The sequence below is a fragment of the Pavona decussata genome, unplaced genomic scaffold, assembly GCF_977016875.1.
Source record: "Pavona decussata unplaced genomic scaffold, jaPavDecu1.1 SCAFFOLD_89, whole genome shotgun sequence".
Classification (NCBI taxonomy): Eukaryota; Metazoa; Cnidaria; class Anthozoa; order Scleractinia; family Agariciidae; genus Pavona; species Pavona decussata.
In genome coordinates, this window is record NW_028145506.1 from 1,762,434 (window position 1) to 1,789,225 (window position 26,792).

The following is a 26,792-nucleotide window of genomic DNA, read 5'->3' on the forward strand; positions in this document are numbered from 1 at the left end:
TCTTGTCACCAAAACATTTGTGATTCATTGTGTGTCGTGCTTTTCACCCATTGTAAAGCAATAACAACAACAGATTTTCTTCAAATGTAAAGTTTACAAACTTAAGATATCGTTTCTCTACAGTTTTCTGTTAATAACCTGTACTTCATATCACTATATCTTTAAGCCATGCATTGGAACAGTTTAGGATATACGTACAATAACTTGTGAAAAATCAAGGAGGAACTGTTTAAAGACAACAACTTTAGGAAAAGCTTTCAAGACAGGACTGACAAAAATGAAGTAGAGCCAAACACTTGGAAAAGAAACAGCTGTAAAAATTATTTCTTGTTCGCCAAACATTTTCAGTTTGCCACTCAAATGGTTGCGGTTTCATCAACTCCCATGAAACTATTTTCAAGGATCTTGTTAACTCGGAGCAATTTGAATTGATAAATTGTTTATTGAATAATACACACTTTGCAGTCTCAGCAACTGAATTGTGGCGGTGACCGTTTGTTCTGTAGATCTAACATCTCATTCATGTCCCCCTCAGACAAACAAAGTCAAGAATTGCCTTTGCAGGTAAACTTAGCATTGAAAGAAATTAACAACATCGTGAAGTATGAATGACAAGGCTGTAAAATGTCCAGGGTTGACTAACGCCGCAAGACGGGCTATGTTGAAAAATGCCAGGCTAATGCCTGGAGTTAAGGGGGGGGGGGGGGGGGGGAGGGCTGGATACTGCTGGGATTGACTGATGTATCATCAGGTAGCAGGGGATGGGATCGATGGTGGGGTTAATTACTGCTCGTCTCGCTACACTGCAGTTTAGTTAATTCGCTGCATGTACCGGTTGCATTATTTGCTTATGGCCTGATGTACCTTTCAAGGCTACTTTTCCTTGAAGCCGTGAATGTTTTCTATCACTGAAACAGAATAGGGGCGCTTATTGGAATGAAGGTGGTTATGTAATATGGGTCGCCTATTAGAATAGGGGCGCTTATTAACAAAAACACATTCAAGGGGGGGGGGGGGGCGCTTATTGGAACGAGGGCGCTAAATTGAGACGGAAGAAAAAGTCAGTCACCTATACGGTTCGCCGTAGGTCAGAAAAATCATGACCCCCCCTGCAAAATCATCATAGCCACCCCCTGCATATATAATCAGAATCCTCTCCTGGGAAGTTGTACGCGCACAAACCTGCTCAAATAAAACCACCTTTTACACCAGATGAAAAGAACCAAAGGAAAGCAGCCCTTGATATCTTTCTCTTAAACGGGTCGTACTTTAGGATTTCATCCACAGACTCAAAAGGCTGAACATGACATGAGTTTCTACTTCAGCAAGGAAAGGATTAAAAATCATTTGATTAAAAATTTTTAGCGTAAACTCATCACGCATAGTAACAATATCAATAAAAACAACACTAACTCCACAATGTCACATTTATTGTATATCTATAAAGCCGTACATTTAAATTGCTATCAAAGTATCCTTCTCCCATTATTTACAAACAATATTTTAGCCAGAAATGTTGAGTCTCTAAAAATGAGATTACAACTTCTACTCTAAAAGTAAACATACAAAATGAGTCGTTTTGATCTTTGTTCCAATGTCATAGGTTTGGCACGTACCTCAATACAATATACACACTGTACATGTTACGTGATATATATGATTCACAAAATAAATTTCAAAAAACACAGAGCAAACAGCATACTAAAGAAACGAGTGTGCCTTCTTTGAACTCTACTAACATTTGTCTTAAAACAGAACTTTCCCTTGCTAACACAGTTTTCTCTTTCTCGTAGCCTTTCTCATGTGCTTTTCCCACATGGTCATAAACGCTTTAAACATGCTTCTGTAAAAGCAGGTATTTCTACGTGGTTTATGAATACACGCCGAAAAGATCTTAGCAAGTGTACAGAAAAGCCAAAAAGAAAATCGGGAGTAACCATGCACTTTTCAAAGATAATAAATGAAAAATATTTCTAAAACGCTTACAATGTATGGGATTTTTTCCAACTTGAAACTTAAGGACAGTGCCTACTTTTGTTACTGCGCATACGTTCTGTGTATCTCGAGATACTTGGATTTGCTATGGGTGGTACTTACTTAAACAGGGATATTTTTGCACTGTTTAAAACTATGTGGAGAAAGCAGAACTTAGCAAGTGTTCTTGGTATCCAAAGAGAAAATTGGGGGTAACCATGCATTTTTCAGAGATGATAAAGCTTCAATTTGGAAAAAAAACCACCATACTTCCGTTTATATTTTACTGTTTTTTAGAATTATCGTTGCTTAATTAAATCTAAAAAAATATTTGGCTACCAACAATTTTGGATAACAAAAACCCTTGCTAAAATCTGCTTTTCCTGCATAGTCAAAAACCGCGCGAAAATATTTATGTATTAGTAGGCACCGCCCTTAATTATCTCTGAAAAATGTGCGGTTACCCCCAGTTTTGTTTTTGGGATTTCAATAACAATTGTTAAGGTCTTTCTTTCCCGCATATCAATAAACTGCGCAAAAATACCTGTGTCTTAGTAGGCACATCCGTCCTTGAGAAATCAGTTTCTAGGACCATCCTGAGATGAACAGACCATGCACAGTAGAAAAAGAAGGCACTGTACTTAAAATTGAACCTGTGAAAAGTAAACAAAACAGAAATCCTGGCCACTTGGCCATACAGCACAAATAAAAGCTGATAGAATTTATATATCAAGTAAGTAAATATATAACAGAAGTTTTGAAGTTTTCTCAGTCTTGTATGTGACTCATCAAAATTCACAAACAAGCTTCACAAAAAAAAAGAAAAGAAAAGAAAATGGCATAAGGATAAACCCAAAAGATGACTGATTGGCTATACCACTTCTACATATGAACTTGCTCTGTGTTTTGAGCACTAAATTAAAAAGACACTGATTCTTAATTAAACCTCTGCGTAGCTTTCATTCCGTAAAAAACTAAACTCTTACATTAAGATCTTGCACAAGATAAACACAAGGGGAAGATGACAATGAAAGCCCTCCTTATTGGAGATTCAAGTATATCTTTTTGATCCGGTTATAATAATTTGGGTTTCAAGTCCACTTTCAATGTGGGGGAAAACAGATTTTTATGTAAAGTTTCTGACTGACAAGGATCCAAATTCTGTTCCTGTCTCGTCATTGGTTCATTTTAAAACGCTGTTTAATTCAAAATGGCGGACATGCGTACTCCATAGGAAACAGCTCATTTTCCTGCTATGTTCTGATTGGTTGATTTTGATAAAAAATGGCGGACATGCGTACTGCAGAGGAAACAGCTCAGTCTGCTGCTGTCCTCTGATTGGTTGATTTCGATCCAAAATGGTGGACATGCGTACTGCAGCGGAAACAGATTTTGTGCTGCTGTCTTCTGATTGGTTGATTTCGATCCAAGATGGCGGCTGCACCTGTAGCAGAAACAGCTCACCTTGAACTAAAACAGTTGGAGTTTTACAGCGTTTGGCGTAATTGTGCTCAAATACAGGATTCATGCATCTGAGACGATAAAATGACCATAAATGAGAACTTTTTCAAACAGCATTGATGGAAACATAAGCTTGGATGTTTGTATGGATAAAAGTCTGTGTGGAGTTTAATTAGCGCTTGTGGACTGTTCACTTCTTGAAGAACTGTACGAAGTTGAGCTGAAGAATTGAGGAATTTACATGTAAATTAGCAACGTTGGAAAGTGGAACAGAAAAGGACAGTGACTGAGTTTTAGATTGACGTCTGATTTGAAGCTGTTCCAAGAAATTTTTACCGGAGAAACAGTGCTCGAATAAGCTTTCTTTACTATCTTTAAGTCTGTGTAGGTGAGTTTTTAAATGTAATAAAATGTGTTTGTTTGTAATGTAATGTTTGTTAATAATTTCTTTGTCCATAATCCGGTCTATCTGATTTCATAACATAGCGCGCGTGCATCCTAATCTAATTCCTATTGGCGTCATCATGGTACATTTCTCAACATACCCACGGCCGTGCGTCCATCCGATGACGTGTGCTTAGACGTGTGCAAGTCAGATGGGGGAAGCATGCGCGCGCTATGTTATAATAAACTGATATGAGAAACCACTTTCACCTTTCTTTTTGTACAGAGAATTTTGTAATTTATCAGGAACAAAACCTGTTTTCCAGGAATCATTTACTTTATTTTCATTATGTTACGCCTCGAGCAACTCTTACGCTTCTCTCGTGCTCTCCAAACCTCCCGCGTGTATCCATAACTCGATATACGCACGCTAAGCATGAACCAATTCTTAATTTAAATTAAGTTACTTTGTTTCAAAAATACAAATAAAAATTGCGCTTAAACTCTGACGACATTTAAATACAGATACGGTCACCATGTGCTGCTTTGAGTTTGTTACGAACAGGATCACTTATGTTATTGCCAGACAAATACAACCATCTCAGAGTATTATTATTACACAACCCTTCACAAATCTTTTCAGCGCATTCACTGTCGAGTTTATTGTGAGACAAATCCAAGTATTCCAGAGTATTATTATTACCCAACCCTTCACAAATCTTATCAGCGCATTCACTGTCGAGTTTATTGTAAGACAAACTCAAGATTGTCAGAGTATTATTATTACACAACCCTTCACAAATCTTATCAGCGCATACACTGTCGAGTTTATTACCAGACAAATACAAGTATGTCACAGTTGTGTTCTCAGTAAGCATCTTAGCAATGACATCACACTCAACATAACCTAAATTTCTATCATCGACAAATACAATTTGAACTGTCAGAAACTTACCGAAAGTACGTGCCAAATCTAAATGAAAATTACTACCTTCTTTTTTGCATTCCTTAATGCACTCCACTGCAACAGCAAACTTTTCATCTTCATTGTCGTCAATGTGAGCCGCCAAACTCTGGATAAGAGCCGTTGCTTTGTCTTCTGATTCTTCCGCGAGTAAGCCGCATGTAAACAACATCACTTGTTTGAGGTCGGCATCCCAAGAGAAATATCTCTCGTCACCAGCTAAATCTTCAGGAATCATTTCTCCACACATAAGCTGGCAACAGAGATAAAAGGAAGCGAACCACTCTTCAAAACTCTTGTGAACAAACGAGTACTGGGGATGTGGTTTTCGTCTGCTGCTTCCACGCTGCCATGACAGGAAGCCGAACCCTGGGACGTCATCCGTGTGACTTTCAAGTTGATTCTTCTCAAAAAACTTCTTGTTTTCAAGTAGAGCCTTCCACGCTATCAAGCCAAGCTGCTTTAGCTGTGAGTTGTGCTCTTCAATGACATTTTTACTCGTTTCTGGTAAGTTCCTCTTTTTCTTGTACCTTCTCAGGACATCCTCTACAATCTCCCAGTAAAGTTTTGTTTTACTTTCGGGAAGCTTGCCCTCTGAGTCTTCAAAAAGAAGGCAGATAAGTGCAGTGTTGAGGGGATTTGCGATCAGTTCTTTTAGGCTTTGATCTTCCTCCAGTTTATCTAAGAGATTTTGGGCCGTTTTTGCTCCCTGCTCTCCCTTGCCTTCAAAGAATTTTTGAATAAACTCACTGGCATCAGTTGAGGTAAATCCTTCTATTTCCAATACCGTGTCACAGTATTTCACAACTTCTATGCCAGCCTCGTGCCGAGCTGTAACCACAAGGGGACATTTATGGAGCATTGTACTTTTACCTTTGATGATGTCTTGTAACTCTGACAATTTACCACTCGGTGACTCGTCTAATCCATCCAGGACCAGCAAAACGTTAGACTGATTGTGTTTAATGAAGTCGAAGAATTTCTCTCGCTCTTGTTCTTTAATATCTGAAGGCAGGACTTGAGCGGCAATGGCGTCCTGAAGGTTTGAATTGATGTCACAACATCTCACTAACAGAACCAGTTTAAATTTCAGAAAATCTTTTCCTGCTTTACCGGTGGCCCAATCAAACACAAGTTTGTTACAGTACGTGGTTTTTCCCATACCAGGGTCACCCTCAATTAACACTGCCCTTGGGTTGGAGCAGCTTTCATGTGGTTGAAAGATAGCAGACATTTCCACAACTTTTTCCATCAATGTTCCTCTCGTTTTGTCCTTGTTGCGCATTATGAGCCGGGTGAAGATTTCTTCAAGGGAAAAGAAAAAATTTCCTTGACACCAAGGGAAAAGATCAAGGTATCCTACATCTCTTCTGTACAGTTCACGTATAGGGTCAATATACTCTGCCTCCAAACCATCTAAAAGTAAAAGGAATTATTAGCAAAATACTATACCGGGTTTTGTTTAGACTCTTCACACCTGTTTTTGCTTTACGGTCAGTATAAATTGCAGACTGGATATATGCCTGTGAACAGGCTCCCAAATGGGGTATAGGGCGAAGACAAAAATCAACGGTTTTCCATGGGATAAGCTACAAAATATCAACAATTTTGCGGGTTTGATTTTCCTTTGGAAAATAATGGACAACTATATAACAGAAAGACATTTACTGTCTTGATGCTGCCCTTTTTTTTTGTTCAACCTTCTCTATGAATTTTTAAGCATCCCTCTTGTTACAAAAGGCAGATTTGCACAAGTCAACTCCTAATGAGGTTTGGAGTTAGTCTCTTGGAACTGACCTTTTTCTTCAATTTCAGTTGACTTCAGGGTCTCCAGCTTGTCACCGATGTTTCTAATATCACTTTTCATCTGTTCGAGATCATCTCTGACGATTTCTGGGAAATGAATAACTTGTCAATTTAACTGGGAACTAACTTACAGTAACTACTATATTGTTGCTTTGGAATGTCCCTATATGTAATCATCAATTATCTAATCAATCAAAATCATCAAAGATTCCCAGAGGGAATCGAAAGCTTATATTTCAACATAAATTTCGATCCTGAATAGGAAACATTTTTTTTAAATTTAATATGACAGGATCAAGGAATATTTTTTTCTCTAACATCAATTATCTTGATTGGAAACCCTAGTTGTTTGGACCATCTTTTCCAATTACAGTGGAACCTGGGTAATACGGACACCAAGGGAACGTGCCAAAGTGTGATCAGTATTATCCAGGTGTCTGCATTAAGCAGGCTCTGAGAAAAAAAATCACGGACTGATAATAGAAATTTCTTCAGCAACAAAACATTGTTTTATTTCTTTATGTGTCTGTAATTGCAACTGTAACAAGTTCAAATTAACGAAACCTTACGCTCATTACTCGGGCCGTAAGGCGGACCGAGTTAAGGTTTCAGTAGCATTGTCAAATTCTTTTTTCTTTTTGGGGTCGCGATGGGCCGAGAGATAAGACTTCGGGCCACGAGTTATAGTTCTCGGTCTCGTTTTTTGTCCTCGGCTGGTACGAGTTACGTTTTCTGTCGTGTTATCAAATTCTTAAAATTCTCGGTCGCGTTCTTTGTTTTCAGGCCGTGAGGAGTGTTTACAATATGCGATCCAGACGTGCGAGGCATAAACAAAACATGCGAGGCATGCGAGACATGAACAACCCCAACATAAACTGCTAACCATTAAGCTAACCGGGGAGCTATTTAAGCTAACCTAAGTGCTATTTAGGCTAACTGGAGTGCTCTTTAGGCTAACCGGAGTGTTTTTTAGGCTAACCTGAGTGCCTCAAGGTTAGTTTTGTTTAACCGAAAATTTGGCAACTAAATCAGTCTATGACCTCGTGGGCCAAGATAATTAAACATGTCTCACGTTTACTTTAGAAAAACAATCAATGTAGAAACGGTTTCTGTCTCCAAATGAAAGGTGAATAACAAATGCTTTCCCCTGAATTTCATTTAAAAAAAAACAGCGAAACATTGAAAAACGTACAAGGATATAAACGTAGGCGTGATGCGTAACGTTACTCTAGATCCGGTGGGGGGTACTCAACAGATGCTTGGGTAGTTCAAACCCTGACCCTGTTTAAGACACAACTCTCCGATTTCCCTATCCCGTTTAAGACAGAATTCAAAATTTTCAGGCCCTTTCTAAGATATTTAACCCAAAATCACACCCTGTTTAAGACCAGAATGAAATAAGAATACACTAGTTTCTTACTGTATTTTAATGCATTGGCAATCACAATCTGCTTAAGCCATTAGGTCATGTAGGGATACCCTGTTTAAGACAGAAAGTGATGAAATAGATACCCCGTTCAAGACAAAACACCCTGAAAACCATACCCTATCGGGCCGCACGTCCCCGTTAAGGTCACAAAAGGGAGTACCCCCCCCCCCCCCGGTCTAGATCATACCGAAAATGACGATCCGTCATTGACGCGGCGTCACATACATATTAGGACCGTACAAATGGTTTCTGTCTCTAAACGAAAGGTGAAAACGTAAGGATTAAAGCCCGGGCATTATAAAAAGCATTCGTATGACAAATGTTGTTTTCCCCTGTATTTCATTCTGACAGCAAGAAATGCAATTCTATCTGGTGGTTACTTATTGCCTCACTATATCTCTGTATCCATCTATTTGGTAGCCTGCGAGCAAGCTCTCTTGGGGGTGGGGGTCGGGAGGGGGAAAGAGGATCCACCCCCAAGAGAGCTTGCTCGCAGGCTATCTATTTGGGGGAATTGCCGATGCTGGAGGTTATCACTGTTAAAAGATTGTAGGCTTTACGCACCACACAGTCAAATATGGCCCGAGTATAAGCTGGAAACAGCTTCTTGTTTATCATATCCTCGGACTAAAAGTGAAGTTAACGGAATCAAAGTCCTATCATCATCGCATAATGGGCAGAAAACGTAATTAATGACTACAGTAAAAGGGTGAAAGACCCGAAAGAGACCGGCAGAATGATCAAACATGAACAGGGTACAATGTCTACATTTTGCATAATTGTGACAATGAAAATCGTCAGTGCGCTGATAACCAGTGTCTGTAAAGCGGGGTTGACGATGTAGGAGAGTTTCTCCCTCGGGACACAGAAGAGTGGCCGTTGTCCGTATTAAGCAGGGTAATTTTAGAGGAAATATGTGAGCTTTTCGTTGGGACAAACAAAACTGTCCATAATATCCGGGTGTCCATAGAGGAGTGTTCCATTGTCAAAGGTTTTAAAGATTTCTGAGTCCCAACCATATTTGGCAAGGCAGATGACCAGAACAGAAAAAGGCTTCAACTCAAATGGTTCACACGTGTAAAAATTGAAAATAGTGCCAATAGTTAAAGATCGCCAGTGTGCAAAACGTGATGTGTTGATTTTTTTTAAATTTAGAATATTTATAGAAGTTGATGTATAAAGTACAGTTATATTGATCCATTTCTTTCATGCAATGTTGGAGACTAGCACTAGTTCCATGCATGTCATGACAATTTTTTAATTTTTAAATCCATGTGTTCACCCTAGCTCATATTACACCAAAAAACCACAAAACACTGCAAAAGAAAGAATCAGAATCATCCCTAACAATCACCCAGCAACAACCCTTATTCTGTAGTCAAATTGTCCCCCTACTCAATCCTATTAATTTTTTAATAGATACAGGGATAGAGTTAGAAGTTAATATCTTGGAACTGACCTGTGTTCCCAGTTTCAGATGACTTCAGGGTACCAGCTTCCAGCTTCTCGTTCATGTTTCTAATATCACTTTTCATCTGTGCAAGATCATCTCTGAGGATTTCTGAGAAACAAACAACTTTGTTATGTTCAAGTCAATTTAAGTGGAAATTAACTAACTACCATATTGTATGTTGCTATGGAAACTTCGAAATCATCAATTATCTTGGAAACCTTAACCTCCACATAAAAGTTGTTTGGGCCATATTTTTCGATTAAAAGGTTTAAATTTATAGATTTTCAAGTCACAACATACTTGACAAGTCAATTGTGATCAGAACAGAAAAGGCCAAAAACTAAAATGGCATGCACATGAAAATTGAAAACATTAGAAGTAGTTAAAGATCAACAGTTTGCAAAACGTGATGTATTGATTTTTTTTAAATTAGAATATTTATTGAAGTTATGATGTCAAAGCACAATAATTTTTATTATATTCATCAATTTTCGTCAGTAGCCAGTTTAGGGATATTTGTCTGTTGCGAGGTTGCGGACTGGCACTAGTTACATCCATGTCATGACAATTTTTTTAAAATCCATCTGTCCACCCTCATATATATATTTTTAAAATCCATCTGTTCACCCTCATATATACACTGTAGATATATTTTTAAAATCCATCTGTTCGCCCTCATATACTGTAAACGAAAAGTTGTTGGATTTTGCAAAATTTCTTTTTTTCACTCGTTCGTTAGATAGGACATTAGTGACTAAGTTAATGAAAAAAAATTTAAAAACGCATAAAAAGAACAGACGATATGTTAAAAAGAGTGTTTAGGACATCAGGTAAAAAATGGTTTAAGGCGACATAATGTGGAAATCCCAATTTACGCGTCCAGCAGCGCGATGACATTTTGAAAACCATACCCGAGGGTATTCATTGCACCAACCAAAGCTTGTTTATGATCGACAACACTTTCTTCACACGGCTGAACCGTCTTTTTGTTATCTCGCCGCCTCTCATTTGCTGGGTTTCGCAAGGAATTCTTCGCTTTTCCCATTTCTTCTTGGATCCAAAGATAAACAATGTGACCTTTCCCCCCGGGGGGAGGGTTACTTTCTTATAAGAGGCTAATGGGGATGTGCCGCTGGATGGGGTTGCATTTTCAATAGAGTTACTAGAATGGGGTCGCACGGATTTTTGGGGTAAGAAAATTCTACTAAGTAGGGATTCAAAATGGTCTCGGTTAAAAAGTTCAGAAGTTGTTGTTTATTAAATGTAACAATCACTTCGCATTACATTCCGTTCTTTCAATTCATTTTAGGATGACCTATTTAAAGGATTTATTAAGTAGATGCATAAATAGAAAGTGACTTAGTTGGGATCGCGAAAGTTACGTTTTCCCAAAAGTGACTAAGATGGGGTCTATAACTGGCCACAAAATAGACTATAATGGGACAGGGGCTCTGAGAGGCCAGCGGCACATACCCAGCAAAACTGAACCCAAGTACCCCCCCCCCCCCCCCACGGGCCTTTCCCCCAAAACACCAAGACCGGCTTAGTCACGATACTCTTTTGGGGGCCCCACACCATTTTTGATTGGTCCGCGGCATGATTCACGATGATTGTGTTGACATCCACTTTAACAAGGTGTGAAAACTGTGCCAATCTTTCGAGGCCCAAAAATCAAAGTTTGTTTGCCAGAGAATTAACTTTCTTTAAATGAATTAATAGGGTATGTTGATATGATGGGGTTTTGGTGAAATTTGGCCAGCATCTTGGTCGGACATTTAGCTACAAAGGGTGTGAGGCATAGCGCGTGACAAGCATATGAAAATTTGTTTTCTATTGGCCAATTTTACAATTGCTTTTCCCGGGAACCAATAAGAATATCGAAAAAGCCTCACACCCCTTTGTAGTTTATTATATCGTGATTGATAAAGTCCAGTTTGTTTGGATGTTCGCGTTAATGCGAAGGCTCATAATTCAGTCAAGTGAACATCACCAAGTTTGTGTTTGAAGGCTCGGGCGCGCTTATCGAAACAATAAAAATGAAAACTCGTTTCATTTTCAGATTCTGAAGTTTAATTTAGCTTTAAAATGATATATAGTCGTCCGTGGTTCTATTAAAAATAACGTGCGCACGAAGGATTTCCCGGAAGGTACCTCGATTCCTTAACAGTAACCTTAAAATCCATATGTTTTCTTGCATACATTTCACCAAAAAAGTGCCACGAAACACTGCAAAAGAGTATCAGGATATGAAATCCCTAAAAATCACCCAGCAACAACTCTTTCCGCAGTTTAGTTAGTCCCCCCCCCCCCCCCCCCCACTAAATCCTCTGAATTTTTCAATAGATACGGGGATAGACTTAAGGGTTAGTCTCTTGGAACTGACCTTTATCCCCAGTTTCAGATGACTTCAGAGTCTCCAGGTTCTCGCTGATGTTTCTAACATCACTTTTCAGCTGCTTGAGATCATCTCTGACGATTTCTAAAATCATTAATTTATATATAACTTTGTTATGTTCAAGTCAATTTGAGCTAAAATTGATAAAGCTAAATAAACGTTTTTATTTTTCTCCCATTCAATATCAACATTGATGAAAAATTACTAAGTATTATACATACAACTTTATTAACTTTTCAAAAGATAGGGGAGCTACGGTTAGGAGTTTGTAATGGCCTCCCAACCGTTTAGGCATTGTGTTACGCGTTACGCAACTAGAAACAGTGTTATGACGTCTTTTCATACGAGACTGTTAAAGCTCCACGTGGAGCTGAGACGTCGCTGAACGTCTTGACTAGGTTTGAGCTTTGCTCGAAGCGACAGTAATTTTTCATGCAACCCGTGCAGATTAGTAGCCTTACAGTCTTTTACGGTCTTGTATGCGGTTCAACAGTAGGACTACCTCAAGCTGTACGTATGTTTGTTGATACAGAGCCGATACGGATTATGTTTAGACTTTTGGCCTCTGTAATCGTCGTTTCTGCGCGCCCTTCTACAAAAAAAGAAAAGCGGTAGCCACAGAGAGTCTCTTGGAACTGACCTTTATCCTTAGTTTCAGATGACCTCAGGCTCTTCAGCTTCTCGCTGATGTTTCTTACATCACTTTTCACCTGCTTGAGATCATCTCTGACGATTCCTACAAAGACAAATAACTTAAGGTGATTCCCCTGTTTTGCACTGCGCACCTCTTCTGCGCATAACAGTCGACCTTTTTTTCTTCGTTTAAGTAATTTCTCACTGGCCATTTGTATAAGACAGTACACATGCAAACGCAAATGAATTTAATGAACGAACTTTCTACAGTACCTGTGATTGGGGAGCTGCCTTTTTTTAACTCGACCCAGTCTTCTCTCGTCCGTAAAGATTTTGAAACAGGATTTTCGCGCTTTGAGGATCAATAGTTCGACAACGAGCACGGTGACCCCCACTTTTTAATGCATGAATTTAAATTACACAACGTTATCTGCAATATGTCTCGATTTCAAGAAAAGTTTAAAATTTTGCTTTAAAATGTTTTGATTTTAAGGCTGTAAAGAACAAGTCTTTAGATAGTGCTGGGTGTGTACGTATGAAGAGAATTCTTGATTTTGTTACATAATGAATAACTCTTAAAAAACTAAGATGGTTGAAAATGTATTTCAGGGTCTTTATTGTTGAACTTCTCTGATAACTTAATCCAAGAAGTGCCTTTTTCAGAAATTCTAGTGCCCCTTTCTGCTTACTAGGGTTATAAGTTATGAGAACCTCGTCGGTCGCAAAGTTGCTGTGAAGGCCATCCATGTTGTTCAAAAACGAGCCTGGTGACCCTTATTTTTTCTTGCATTTTTTTAATATACGTAACATGATTACCAACTGGATGAAGTTTGAGAAATTTTTTATTACTTGCTCTTTTAAGGGGGAATCACCTTAATTGTTATGTTCAAGTCAATTTAAGCTAGAGTTGATAGAGCACAACGCTTTTACTTGTCTTCCATTCAACATCAAAATTGATGAAAAATTACTAAGTAAACATGTTTAAAATTTTATTTTTAAAAAATAGGGAAGCTAAGGTTAGGAGTTAGTTTCTTGGAACAGACCTTTATCCTCAGTTTCAAATGGCTTCAGGGTCTCCAGCTTCTCGCTCATATTTCTAATATCACTTTTCACCTGTTCGAGATCATCTCTGACAAGTCCTACAAAAGTAATTTTATTAGTAACTTAGTAAGTTGATAAAGCATAAAAGCTTTTATTAGTTGTCTCCCATTCAATATCAAATTTATGAAAATTACCAAGTATTACATCAATTTTATTAATTTTTCAAACAAGATGCCCCTCTAATGGCATTTACACGGAATGCTTAATGTAGTCCCATTTATTCCCCATTGTATGCTTGGCAGATTTTCAAAAAATATACTCCCTATGCAATTGAAATAATTGAATGGTTTTATTCAGAGAGACTGCGTGATATTTTATCGTTGCGCTACTGGGAATCATACCGGAAATCACTACTGCGATAACGTCATAACAACCGCTTGAACTGCTCTGGTTTCCAACACGTTGAATTATTCGATCTGTTTGTAAAACCATAGTTTTGTCGCTGTTAACTCTCCCAATTTCCACCGTTTCAACTGTCGAGTACTACTTAGAACTGTTATTATTTCGATTTACCGCTTGAAAAACGTTTGTTTTCTTTCTCAAAACGGCAGATCAGAGTCTTAAATTTATACATGTGGGCGCCATTGAACGAAAACAACCTTAAAGTGATGATTTGCTTTGACGTCACACAGGTAGAGAGGAGTGGGTCCCCTCCCTCGTGATATACGCTCCGATAATGGATTTTGATTGGGCCGTTTTTGTTGAAGACAATCAAAACAATAGATCCCTTCTGGGAGAGGGAAGAATTTAATCTAGGTTTAATGAATAAATCAAATAATGATTTGACGTCACACAGGAAGGGATGAGTGGGTCCCTTCTCTCGTGATATGTGCCTGAATAATAGATTTTGATTGGGCCGCTTCTGTTGAAGACAATCAGGACAATATATCCTTACTACACGGAATGCCCGCAGGGTAGGCCGTGTCTAGGTTTGGGTCAGGTTTCTTTTTTTTCTTCATCGTAGCCAGTAATCTGCACATTAATTACGCGGGATGCCCTGAGGGGGCATACCGTGTCTAAAAACGGGACGATTTCTTTTTCTTCGTCGTAGCCACAAATCAGTACATTAATTTATTCATTAAACTCTCCCCTCTCCTACTCGGGATGTACTGTTCTGATTGTCTTCAACAAAAGCAGGCCAATCAAAATCCATTCTTGTCGCGTATATCGCGAGAGAGGGGACCCACTCACCCCTACTTGTGTGACGTCAAAGCATCATTTGATTTATTCATTAATCTTGGATTAAATTGGTGGCGCCATATTCTTAACATGTTGTGGACTCAAGTGTGCCGTTTTAAAACGGAAAATAAACAATTTGAAACGGTAAATCGAAAGAATAACTGCTAAGAAGCACTCGACCTTTAAAACGGTGGAAATTGGAGAATTCCTGGCGAAGGAATCGTGCTTTGTTTGACAGTCTTAGACCACGATGCGAGACTGAAAAGAGGTCATAGAGAAGCTTACGTTATCGTAATGGAATTTCAGAAATTTCCGGTGAAAGTCTGAGTCGCGTAACACAAGGGAAACAACGTAACGCGATCGTCGTGACTCAAACTATTCCATTAGCAAGGATAGTTTTATAAATCTGCGAAGCATACAGTTGGAATAAATGCATCTCGTGTAAATGCCAGTATAGGCATCTTGTTTTTTTTTTCTTCGTCGTAGCCACAAATCGGTACATTAATTTATTCATTAACCTCTCCTCTCCTACTCGGGATGTATTGTTCTGATTGTCTTCAACAACAGCAAGTCAATCAAAATCCATTCTTGTCGCTTATATCGCGAGGGAGGGGACCCACTTACCCCTAACTGTGTGACGTCAACGCATCATTTGATATATTTATTTAAAACGGATTAAATTTGTGGCGCCATATTGTTAACATGTTGTGGACTCAAGTGTGCCGTTTTCAAACGGGAATTTCACCATTTTAAATCGGTAAATCGAAAGAATAACTTCTAAGAAGCACTCGACATCTAAAACGGTGGAAATTGGAAGGAATCGTGCTTTGTTTGACAGTCTCAAGCCACGAAGTGAGACAGAAAAGAGGTCATTGAGAAGCTTACGTTATCGTAATGGAATTTTCGAGATTTCCGGTGAGATCCTCAGTAGCGTAACACAAAGGAAACAACATAACGCGATCTTCGTGACTCAAAATATTCCATTAGCAATGATAGTTTTATCAATCAGGGAAGCATACAGTTGGAATAAATCAATCAGCCGCAGGGCTAGATTGCAGAATACCCGTCCCACCAAATATCTAACTTAGAAAACTGCAAAACCTGCATCTCGCGTATATGCCAGTATAGGCATCTTGTTTATGCATTAAACTCTGTCCTCTCCTAGTAAGGATGTATTGTTCTGATTGTCTTCAACAGAAGCGGCGCAATCAAAATCTATTATCCAGGCATATGAATAAAAGTATGATGAAGCTAGTTTGAAATGGGCAGCACAAAAACCGAGAATCCTGAATCCCGAATCCAGAAGACAGAAACTGAAATCCAGAATCCAGAATCCCGAATCCCCAATTAGGAATTGGAAACTAAACATTTTGAATGTTTGAACAATTTAAACAAGTTTTAGTTGAAATGAAAAGACATCCTTGTCAAACGTCCATACTTCTAAACCGTGTGCTGGCCGATCCAAATACATGTACATTCAGAGAATTCAGTCAAACCGTCCTGAGCGGCAAACATGGCAATTCCATTTAGATCTCTAGAATCAATTCATACCAGTACAACACAGAATGACAAAATTATGGTATCTTCAGGGTGAAAAGTAATATTCTAACTAGTAATAATCATGGGTTAGTAAAGTGCGTTGGCATCAAGACCGAAGCGAGTCAACCCGCCTTAGCCAGCTGGATTCAAACAAGGCAAGTGATCAGCCAGTCCAAGATGGCGCTCAAACCCTAAAATCGCACAGTATCCAGAAAGAAGCCACATGGATAGTATGCATCCGAGGTAAAGAAAAGGCTTGAGGGGGATGATCATTTGCTGCCACAGTAGTCTTTTCGCCCAATTCACTCCCTGTGATTTCACTTTGTGGCCAGATAAAAACTTTAACATCCTTTTTCAAAACAAGTCAACACAAGGTATCTGGAATATGGGTGAAACAAAAGAGGATGTAAGTGTGCACTCAGAAAAATTACCGCTTCTTAATTGATGAGTCTGCCATCAGTACATGGATACGCCTTGACAGAAAACAACGTTGTCCCTTGTGTTCTCTCTCGATCCCATATTTTCACATTGTGTTGTTTATGAACACCGGCTTTTTTAAAATGCCAACGAGTGATTTAAGTATTTTTGTTCCATTTTCTTTTACCCCAAGTCATATATTTCACTTTGAAATATTTCTCTTTCTGTTATAAGCGACTTATTTTCGGATTCCATTTTTTGAAAAGAATTGGAGGTTGATTCGATTAGATTACAAGCTGTTGACTATTTAGGCTAAAATACTAAGAACTTTTTTTGGAAATTGTCCCTTTAATTATAACTAACTTGAAGTTTGTTCTTATAATAAAGTAATGTCAACTAATCAAGTTAAGAATAAATGACAGTTTAATTTTATGCTGTTGTCTACAAAATTTAGCAGCAGAAGCAGAAAATGGATGTTTGCAAACTACTGGCATCTAGGTCAAGTTTGTCAATGACAGACAACACGTTTGTACGAAGTGAGTAGAAACTATTCAACTAAGGGATATCACGGCAAACAAAAAATATATATTCCTCTCCTTCCTTCATTCCTGTTTTAAAATTGTTATTATAATCTCCTTCAAAACCTCAAAGTAGCTGGCAATATTGCCACTTAAGCCTCTGGGGATGAAGACTGACGCAGGGAAGTAAATCTAGTTGATCATTACAGTAGGTTAGAGGCCAGTATAGTACTTATATTACTACCTTGGAAATAAACACACCAAAGATCTTGATTAGAAGTTTGTTTTAAACTTGTTTCTCTTAAAAACCACAACTTCCTCAATAAATGGTGATATTGAAATAACCAGTAGCTTTTAAATGGTATAACATCACACTGGGTATGTATTTACTGATTGGAAAAAATGCCACTCATCTCAGGGGACATAAATTAGGGTAATCACAAACATCCTTAAGCTTAAAGACCAGCAAGTGATCTTTGTATGCACATACTCATCAATTTTAATGCTACCTGACCTGTCAGTGGAACGTAACGCGAAATTGATGCTAACCAAATATTTAATTCTCAGTATAAATTTATACCTTGCAGGTCATCAAGTTTGTCCTTGATGTCATCATCGTCTTTCTTCCACCTTTCCATCATCTCTTGACAGCGCTTTGCAGTGGCAGGATCCATGCATTCATGCTTCAGGCGATTGATAGTGGCTGAATCTGCTCCTAGGCCTATTAGTGCACTCTTAATGTCCTGCCAGTGGGTTTCAAATGTTACATTATCCACAGAGGCCTGGTTCACATGGCCATAGATCATGTTTCTGTAACATTTGACTCGGACTATGTTAGCTTCCATGGTCCCATCTGACACTGGTGGGAGTTTGTCCCAGCTGCCAGTACTAGTGGGAGGACTCAGATGACAAATATTCCTCAGCAGCAAAACCAAAAGGGTGATATCAAAATTTGCTGATGATACTGATGTAGGATGAATAGTGGGATACAGAGTGTCCCACTGCGAAGCATTTAAAATCCGCTTACTTCTTAAGGTCTGCAGTGTGGGTTTTTGTGACGCCAAAACTCCATGAAGACCTGCTGGGGGGTGTATTCTGTCAAATGTGTCCCTCAGTGCCTGGCAGCCCACATCCACCACAAGACGGCAGAGCCGAGCATAATTTGTTGTCTCCTGGGTGGAAGCAGATAGTGCAGAGGTAGCAGAAGCCATGATATGGTGACTACACCACTCAGTTAACCTAAAATAGTAATTAATATCCTTTGATTAGTGAAAAACTTAATGTTACTCTTGAGGCCCGTTTAAACGTTTCAACATTCGACCAAGATTCGTTCAACAAAAGTTGAATGGACGTTGGGCAAATGTTGGCTGAACGGAGTGTTCAAACAGTTTTGCCTGTAATTCCACCCCAGGAGCAACACTTAGGGTCACTTGAACACAGGCAATAACTGTTCATTATGGTAGCTGAAACCACATGCACTCCTTCGAGTGCCAATTTTTTTTAAAGAGAAGGATATGACATAAATGCTTAGACCACCCTAGCACTTTATTATTTGTCATTGTGTATTACATGGTATAGAGAAGGAATTAATACAGTGCCTCTAGCTGGTTTATCATACATGCAAACACAACCTTCCAGTAATTTTACCATCCATCAAATCAATGTGATACATGCCATTTCTTTTCTCTCATAGATGGTCTATACATTGAAATACACTAGACTCTTGGATTCCTATGAATTCTGTTAATTTCCCACTTTAACCTTGCATATTATATGTAAAATTCCTCTTTCCCTATTATTACCAATTTCCATCCATTAAATTAACTAATCAATCAACAAGTATTGATAACTATCAAGTATTATCTATAAGGGCCTTAAAGTTTGTTAGTAAGGATCAACAGATGTCGAATAAAAAGGCTATATAATTAAAACGTGGGTGTCTGCAGGCCTGTGACTCTTAATCATGCGGGATACCCGCAGGGCAGGCCGTGTATAAAAATGGGCTCCGTATTTTTTTTTCATGGTAGCTTCAAATCTGCACATTAATTGCTGCCGCAGCGAGGGAGCCTGAAGCGACCGAGCAAGGCAGCAACTCTAATCGGCACAGAAATATTCTTAGGGGCCTTGTGAGAGCTTTCTTGCAAAATGCAAAGGATTGTGGTCGCGCAAAGATCAAAGGAACAAGGCATTGCGGTTAATTTTGTGGGCACCACAATGCAACGCGCTGCTTTGCTTTTTGACTGCGTGTTTTTCCAGTTACCCCTGATTTTGCGGAATGTTTCTACTTCGTTTATATTTTCTAAACTGCATCACTTTTAATTTCAGAACGCAATATATTTGCAATTTCAGCGTCAGGTATATCATCGAGATAAAAGTGAAGGCAAGTTATTGAAAGTTGTGTTGTTGATTACATAAGCTTATCTGCGTTGATATTTATTTCCAACTTTGTTCATTTTTAAATACAAAACGTACGCACTCAGGCTACATACTTTCACTATAATTTGAACACTACCTCATGCGAAAAGTAAATAATGCATACAAGGACTGTATTTGTAAGACGAATTATTCATGTTTAGCTATGTTTCAAAACTCTCGAAGCCAGCCGCGCCGAAATCGCTGAGACAGCGTATTTATTTCCAATCGTGCAATCTTTTCAGCAGGGCTAAACTGCATTTTAGCTCAGCTTAAGTCATGAATATGTGAATAACATACGCATTTCAAATGTTTTACTGGATGTTAGTCGTTTTCAAATGACATGCTTGACATGTAAACAACGTTTTATTTTCTATCAGATTTTTATTTACGCGAATCATTGTATTCACTGCAAGGTCAGTAAACTTTAGTTTTCCATTGCTTCCTTTTGTGTGAATTTTCACGCTTCCTGCTAAACTTGATCACTTGGTGCATGTTTATACGCCTCGTTCCAAACTTGAACACTTGGTGTATGTTTATACGCCCCGTAGAACGAAAGTTAGATTCATTATCTTACCAAAAAAACAAGTGCAACAACAGGAAACAACAACATTTCAAATGCCCGATATTTTAAGCCTTGTAGCCGTTTCACAGGTTTTATGTAATCACTCTAATAGAGGACGTTTTAGGAACGCTCACTACTTAGTAACAGTAAGTATTACTCAGAAATCTGTTCCACCGTTAAGTAAAATCACACTACAATTTATTGTATATTTAACAGTTTCAAACAAATACAATTGTAAGTTCTGTTTCCTTTGTACTTTCAAAATGTCATTAAATACACATTTCCGTTGCTATACACGTTTCTTGTCATCACTGCGTTTTCCCGTTTCACATAGGCAATGGGCCATTTTCAACTCTTTCAACCTTCCCTCCTTATTCTCATCCTGCCTCCCCAAGGCAGCATTCACTCCTGTTCCGGTATACTAGTTTATTAATTAAACTCAGTCCTCTCCAAGTAGGGATGTTCTGATTGTCTTCAACAAAGGGGGCCCAATGAAAATCCATTATTGGCGCGTTTATCACGAGGGAGAGGACCTCGCAAACCTCAAATTTCAGTCAAACTTTTTTTTAGCTTACGCGAGCATCGCCGGGTGGCGTGATTGAATGAACCAATCACATTGCCCAATTCACGTTGTTGTTGGGGACTTTCGCGCCATTTGTCAAGTGGCAAGCCGCGGAGACGGCAAGTTGTTTACAAGGATTGAGAGACAGATTGTGAGGGAAAAGAGCACAATCAAAAAATGTCGACAACTGAAGACAGTGTAATGAAAAGGGAAACAACGCGTTTTCAAAAATTGTGCTACCTGTACCGAAAAATCTTTCGCAGCAGGCATTACGACATGACTGAAACGGCCTTTTGAGGGACAAAAATCGCCTATAAAATTTAGACAATAAAACGATACGATTATCAGGTCAATGAATTCATTTTATGATAGTAAATAAGTATGTTAACGAGCTTCCGGTATGAGCAGCGTTCCTCTCACTTTTATCATAAGGGGGGACTTAACCTAAATTTGAATGAAATTTAAAGTGGTTTTAAGAAGGGATAGAAGAAAGAAAATGATTTTCGGAACACTAACACTGAGACAGTTGATACCCACGCAAGAGCACCCCAGGTTGCTAGTGGACTAACTTGGTATCCGTCTATTAATTATTAACTACAAATTCTTATTTTAAAACTTCACTAATTCTTCAATATTTCTTATTTCTCTTAATTTAACCAATCTCCTCCCAAATATACCCAAAAATCACCCCAAAATTCACAAAACACCCCACAACATAGATTTACGGGATGAACATAGAGTTTTTGGATCGCTTGAAACGTGAACGAGATATTTTTTATTAAAGCCATATAAAGTGCGGTAAAATGGCGTTTACGTTAAGTCCCCCCTTAAGACGCGCACTTAATATTTGCCGAAGCGCGATCTCGGCCAATAATTTAAATCAATTAGTTGAAGCTCATCAATTTCCAGTTATAGCATGAAAGAAATGAAAGCAAACATTATTTTCACCGAGGGTTAAGCTAAAGTCTTAACTCATTCAACCTCATAACTTAATCCTTACCACTGAAGAGTTCACATGTCTTCGTTTCAAATCTGGCGAAGATCGCGGTGTCTTGTCGAGATCGTGGTTGTCTCGGCAAGATTTTGGTTTTCTCGCCGAGATCGCATTTGTCTCGGCGAGATCTCGCCTGTAAAAATCTCGCCGCGAATCTCGCCGTGATGGAAGACGCAACCGCAATCTCGGCGAGATCTCGCTGAAGTTTTTCGCCCTCTAAAAATCTCGCCGAGATCTCGGTTACCTCGCCGAGATCTCGCCTCCTTTGGCGAGATTAACGCAATCTCGGCGAGATCTCGCTGAAAGTTTTGCCCACTAAAAATCACGCCGAGAATTACTGAAATCTTGCCGAGATCTCGGTTACCTCGGCGAGATTAACGCGATCTCGGCGAGATCTTGCAGAAATTTTTTGCCCGCTAAAATTCTCGCCGAGAATTACTGAAATCTCCCCAAGATCTCGGCGAGATCTCGCTGAAATTTTCACAACGGTTATGATTTTTTGTTGTAATTTTTTTGTTTTTACAATATCGTTTCTGTTTTATGTACTGTATTTGTGTTCTTATTGTACAGGTTTTTGACGGGCCTCTAGTTATCATAGCTTATTTCTAAATTGTAATTACCGGTAGAATTAGTCATTTTCCGTGTTTATGTATATGTACGATTTCAATAAACAGTCTGATTTAAAAAAAATTGTGGCTCTGGAATGACTTTCAGTGTTTAGTACTGTGACCATAACAATGAACTGAACATCACACAAAAAGTGTTGAATTAGTTTTGCTAACTATACTCTCACTATAATGAGAATGTTTCTCGATAAATCTTTTTCGCGCAACGCGTTTCCATTCATCTTCAAAAAGGCTCTTGAGCAGAGCTTGAGCAGAGAAAAGCATGGGAGTTGCGGACAAGAGACGGAAACTCAACATGTGAACACAGGGAGTCCACAAAAGTTGTGAAAAAGAAATAAATTAATAAATTATTGACTTACGTTGTTCGTCTCTTGTGGTTTTCTATAGTGCTCATTTGCATAAAATTTACGCGACAGCACTAATGTCGTGTACTGAGTTGTGCGCGAGCGGATCTAAGCTCTGCTGACTTTACTATATATAAATATTGTCAATATTTATATATAGTAAAGTCAGCAGAGCTTAGATCCGCTCGCGCACAACTCAGTACACGACATTAGTGCTGTCGCGTAAATTTTATGCAAATGAACCGCAAGAAACGAACAACGTAAGTCAATAATTTATTAATTTATTTCTTTTTCACAACTTTTGTGGACTCCCTGTGATGTGAATGAAACTTGATGGACTTTAATTTGATGACTCAAATTTCTGGAAGGCTGATCACGTACAGAGCAAATCAGTGATATTACTGACAGTAATTCATCTTTAACAAATGGAAACTTGGTGATAAAAAATAATTTTGAAAACAGACGGACAAACTGATAGCTGAGTTCATCGTTTGTCTCACGATTGAGTCACAAAGATGTGGATCGCGACAGACAAACTTCCTGAATTCCAAAGAGACAAACCATTTAATGAAATATACACAAACATTTCTTTGGTGTCATAATAATAAATTCCATCACACTTATCGCTCTTACCTTAGCAAGAAGCCACTCTCCCCGTCCAAAGAAAGAGCAAACGTCAAACTGACAAGTTGTTAAAGTCCTGCAACAAACACAGTAATGATCATGACGCTTTCATTGTGTATCGAGGCCGAGGAACAAGGCTGAGTGGTATAAAAGAACCAATAAATAAATCCGTCTAAACTAGCAAAACACTCTTGTAAACGTTATAAATCTACACTACCTGTGCTTATTGGTAAACAAATAAATTTTTGTTATATCATACAGGATGAATATCCCCACAAAACCGTGAATGAAAGATCTAAGGTCGACATATTAAACTGTTTATCGAGCCAGACGGATCGCGTGATGATCAGGTGATCAGACAGCGACGTCACACGATTCAGCTTCCTTAACGCTTTCTGAGGCTGAATGTTATTGGAAAAAGTCACGCTAAAAATTCACGCAAAACAAAACTTCTTCACTTTAACAAATGATAAGTAATTTTGTACAGGCCATGGGGATGGTGATGAAATCACAGCGTAGAATTTGCTTTGAAAACACGTTTCCTCGCAATCAGAAGTACAGTGTCTTTTTATTGTCTCTTGCTGCATCTGGCTTTTCACTTCACACCAAGTGATCCGCTCATTTTACAAACGGTCTCCAAGGGAGAAACTCACTGAGTTGACCAAAAAAAGATTCACTTTTCCTGGAGCGTCCACATGTAGAAGAATCGGTGGCCTCATAAAATATGAATGTAGCTCCACAAACTTTACTCGCTAAATTACGAAGCAGTCATTACTCCTAAAACGGATCTATTCTTAGATCTTACAATTTTAGAATTTACAAGCGTTCAGTTCACTATCTTAAAGGCGAAATCCAAAATAATTCTTCAATTGGGTGCAAATCTGGTTGGAGTCACCACAAAGTTAAAGAGTCTCAGTCAATCGACACGTTTCTCAAATCACGCGAGGTGTCCATATTGTTTCCGCAAGACGATTGTTCACATAATGACAAAAAGATTTTTCACGCAAAATGATTCATGAAATCTCTAAAGCACCTCTCGTATCCACCGATGTAGCTCAGTACTAAAAAGCTTTCGAAACGAGAACGACTGTCGAAGGAACTGATGCAGTTTTCTGCACGGATGATCTGATCAACTGCGGACAACGGAATGTACGTTTACATCTGTTTACTCGAGCGCTTTCAGGGAAATGGAAGAGAACTACTGGAAATAAATGACCACTAAACAGTAAATTCACCTTAAAAGAATCAAATTTGCTGAAAAGAAAACTACGATAAACTTTACCGCTTACACAAACATGCCTATGTGTCGTAAATTTCATCCACACATCTTTCTTACCAGGAATAGACGAATCTTCCCAGCTACGATTATCCAGCTGTTTATCAGTGTGTTCCTGTAACAAAGAATTATAAACATTGAACACCAAGCTTAATTAATTGCATTCATCAACTCAATCTGGACAAACAACAAGAGAATTATCTGCAATCAGTTATACCTGTAGTTGTTAAATGTTTCCGCCCATACCAAATCAATGTTCCTCGAAAACAATTCAAGAAATTTATCAGCTCTGCAGCCGCGTCATGACGTCAAGCCGCACCCTAAAAAATATTAGGGGCGTAGGATCAGGGGCAGGAAGACAACAAAAAGTCACGCGAAAAAAAATCTGAAAAAAGAAAAAAAAAACACCACACTCACACATACAAATAATCACGATACACTGTTCTGATTTTCTTGCACGGCTAAGCCAGGTTGCAATAACAGTGACGATGTTTCACCCAGCCGTGACTGCCTGCTGCAAACAGTGCGTGACAAACTGAGATGAAATGCAAATCAAGCAAATCATTGGCCCTTTGCCGAGAAAAGATCAGTAAAAGGTCAGTGAGTGCTGACGTAATCCAAACGTAATCCTTGTCCAGTTGCCAATTAATCTCGTACCCAGATCTTCTCACTCTTTCTGGAGAATATCTGGTAAAAATACAAATGACTTTCAAAGTCAGTGTGTCAATGAAGAATTTTGAGGGGTCAATAGCTTTGGTTTTCTCCAAATCTTCTTAAGTTTACCGTTCAAAGCCTGAGGGTGTCAATGAAGAATTTTGAGGGGTCAATAGCTTTGGTTTTCTCCAAATCTTCTTAAGTTTACCATTCAACTGTCAGGTCAAGAAGCATCCTTTATCGGGTTTTTGTCCCGAGATTCCTCTCTTATGTGGAACACTGTAAATTATGTTTCACCAAGAGAGGATCCTCTCTTGGTTTCACCTTGGCCCGTCTTAGGGGCTGTTTACATAGAGGGAGGAAGATCCTAGCACTAGGAAGATCCTAGAAGGCGGATCAACTCTTCGTTTGGTTTATATGCAGAAATTTCGGTCGGAGTGGTTACCAAGTGAAGAAGGAAAAGAAGAAAAACTGTCGGCCTTAAGCAGCTGAACGCTTGGCTGCCGCCGGCATATTTGTTCTTTTTGTCCCTAGTCGACCCTAGTACCAGGATCTTCCGAGCGAAAGTAGTTTACATAGAGCTAGGCTCTTGGAAGATCCTATCTCTAGGTAGATCCTAGTGCTAGGGCCAAATTTTTGCTTGTAAACTGCCGGAATACAGAAAACATATGGCACTAGAATGATCCGCCTTCTTGGATCTTCCTAGTGCTAGGATCTTCCTTCCTCCAAGTAAATAGCCCCTTATTCCAGCTGATGAGATCATTTCTTAGGTCTCTTTTCGTCCACGCAATTACTGCATCACATTTTATAACAAACATCAGCTAACTTGTCTTTCAGTATCCCGTCGTAGCTGCTATTTTTCGGCAGACGTTATAGAGCACAAAATGTTTTGGAAAACATTCCGATTGTTCATATTTAAAGATGGAAGTTGTCGCTCAGGTCGACTGAGGAGAAACTTGCCCAAAGTCCAGACATTCGCTGGTCCTTGCTGCTCGTCGTTCTTGTTGTTTCGTGTAGTCGACTTTTTTTTCCTGTTTCCTCGGAGACGACATCCCAAGTGGTGACTTTACTTCGCTCTCATTCTCGTTTTTTTTATTGGGCATCGTTTCAACTTTGCTTCGAAGTAAAAATGCTTGCTGGGCTGCTGGGCTTTATTCTATTGCATTACATTGCGCATTCCTACTGCGCATAATTTCTTATGTCATTAGCGTCATTAGTCTCTTCAATGAGCACGGTGACCTATCTTTTTTTCTCGTTATTTTAACTCACCTATTATCCTATTTATGTCTATAAAGTTTAAAAAAAAAATCACGACAGAAAAATGTATTTTTGCCAGAAATAAGAGATTGTCTACCACTCGCGGGCATAAAAAGGTGATACTGAGAACTTTAATTGCACGCTGCTTTCCTGCCAAGAAATTCATTTTTAATTGCCGATTATGCTTCATACGTTTTATTTTGAACGTTTTTGTAAGTTCTGCTT

At 38.8% G+C, this 26,792-nt stretch overlaps 1 protein-coding gene and 1 long non-coding RNA gene across 17 annotated transcripts; one reads left to right on the top strand and one right to left on the bottom strand.

The window, feature by feature from the left end:
- Positions 1-1,209: 1,209 nt before the first annotated feature.
- LOC146474510 (uncharacterized) lies at positions 1,210-3,866 on the top strand. The gene is made up of 2 exons (XR_014866169.1): positions 1,210-3,047; positions 3,111-3,866. It is a non-coding gene; the product is annotated as an uncharacterized LOC146474510 (long non-coding RNA).
- A 410-nt stretch (positions 3,867-4,276) lies between these two features.
- LOC146474511 (uncharacterized) lies at positions 4,277-24,929 on the bottom strand. 16 transcript variants are annotated; one of them, XM_085117109.1, is made up of 10 exons: positions 24,874-24,891; positions 24,717-24,771; positions 23,390-23,456; positions 17,834-18,492; positions 13,543-13,638; positions 12,507-12,602; positions 11,855-11,950; positions 9,478-9,579; positions 6,581-6,676; positions 4,277-6,199 (listed from the first exon to the last, which is right to left on the bottom strand). In XM_085117109.1, the coding sequence occupies exons 4-10, from the start codon at positions 18,462-18,464 to the stop codon at positions 4,335-4,337; spliced, it is 2,982 nt and encodes a 993-aa protein (XP_084973235.1). In that variant the 5' UTR covers positions 18,465-18,492; positions 23,390-23,456; positions 24,717-24,771; positions 24,874-24,891; the 3' UTR covers positions 4,277-4,334. The 16 variants fall into 16 exon arrangements, with proteins under 16 accessions (XP_084973235.1, XP_084973237.1, XP_084973234.1 ...); XM_085117111.1 differs by lacking the exon at positions 23,390-23,456 and having other exon boundaries at positions 24,874-24,929; XM_085117108.1 differs by lacking the exons at positions 24,717-24,771; positions 24,874-24,891 and adding an exon at positions 23,598-23,679.
- Between the last annotated feature and the right edge of the window lie 1,863 nt (positions 24,930-26,792).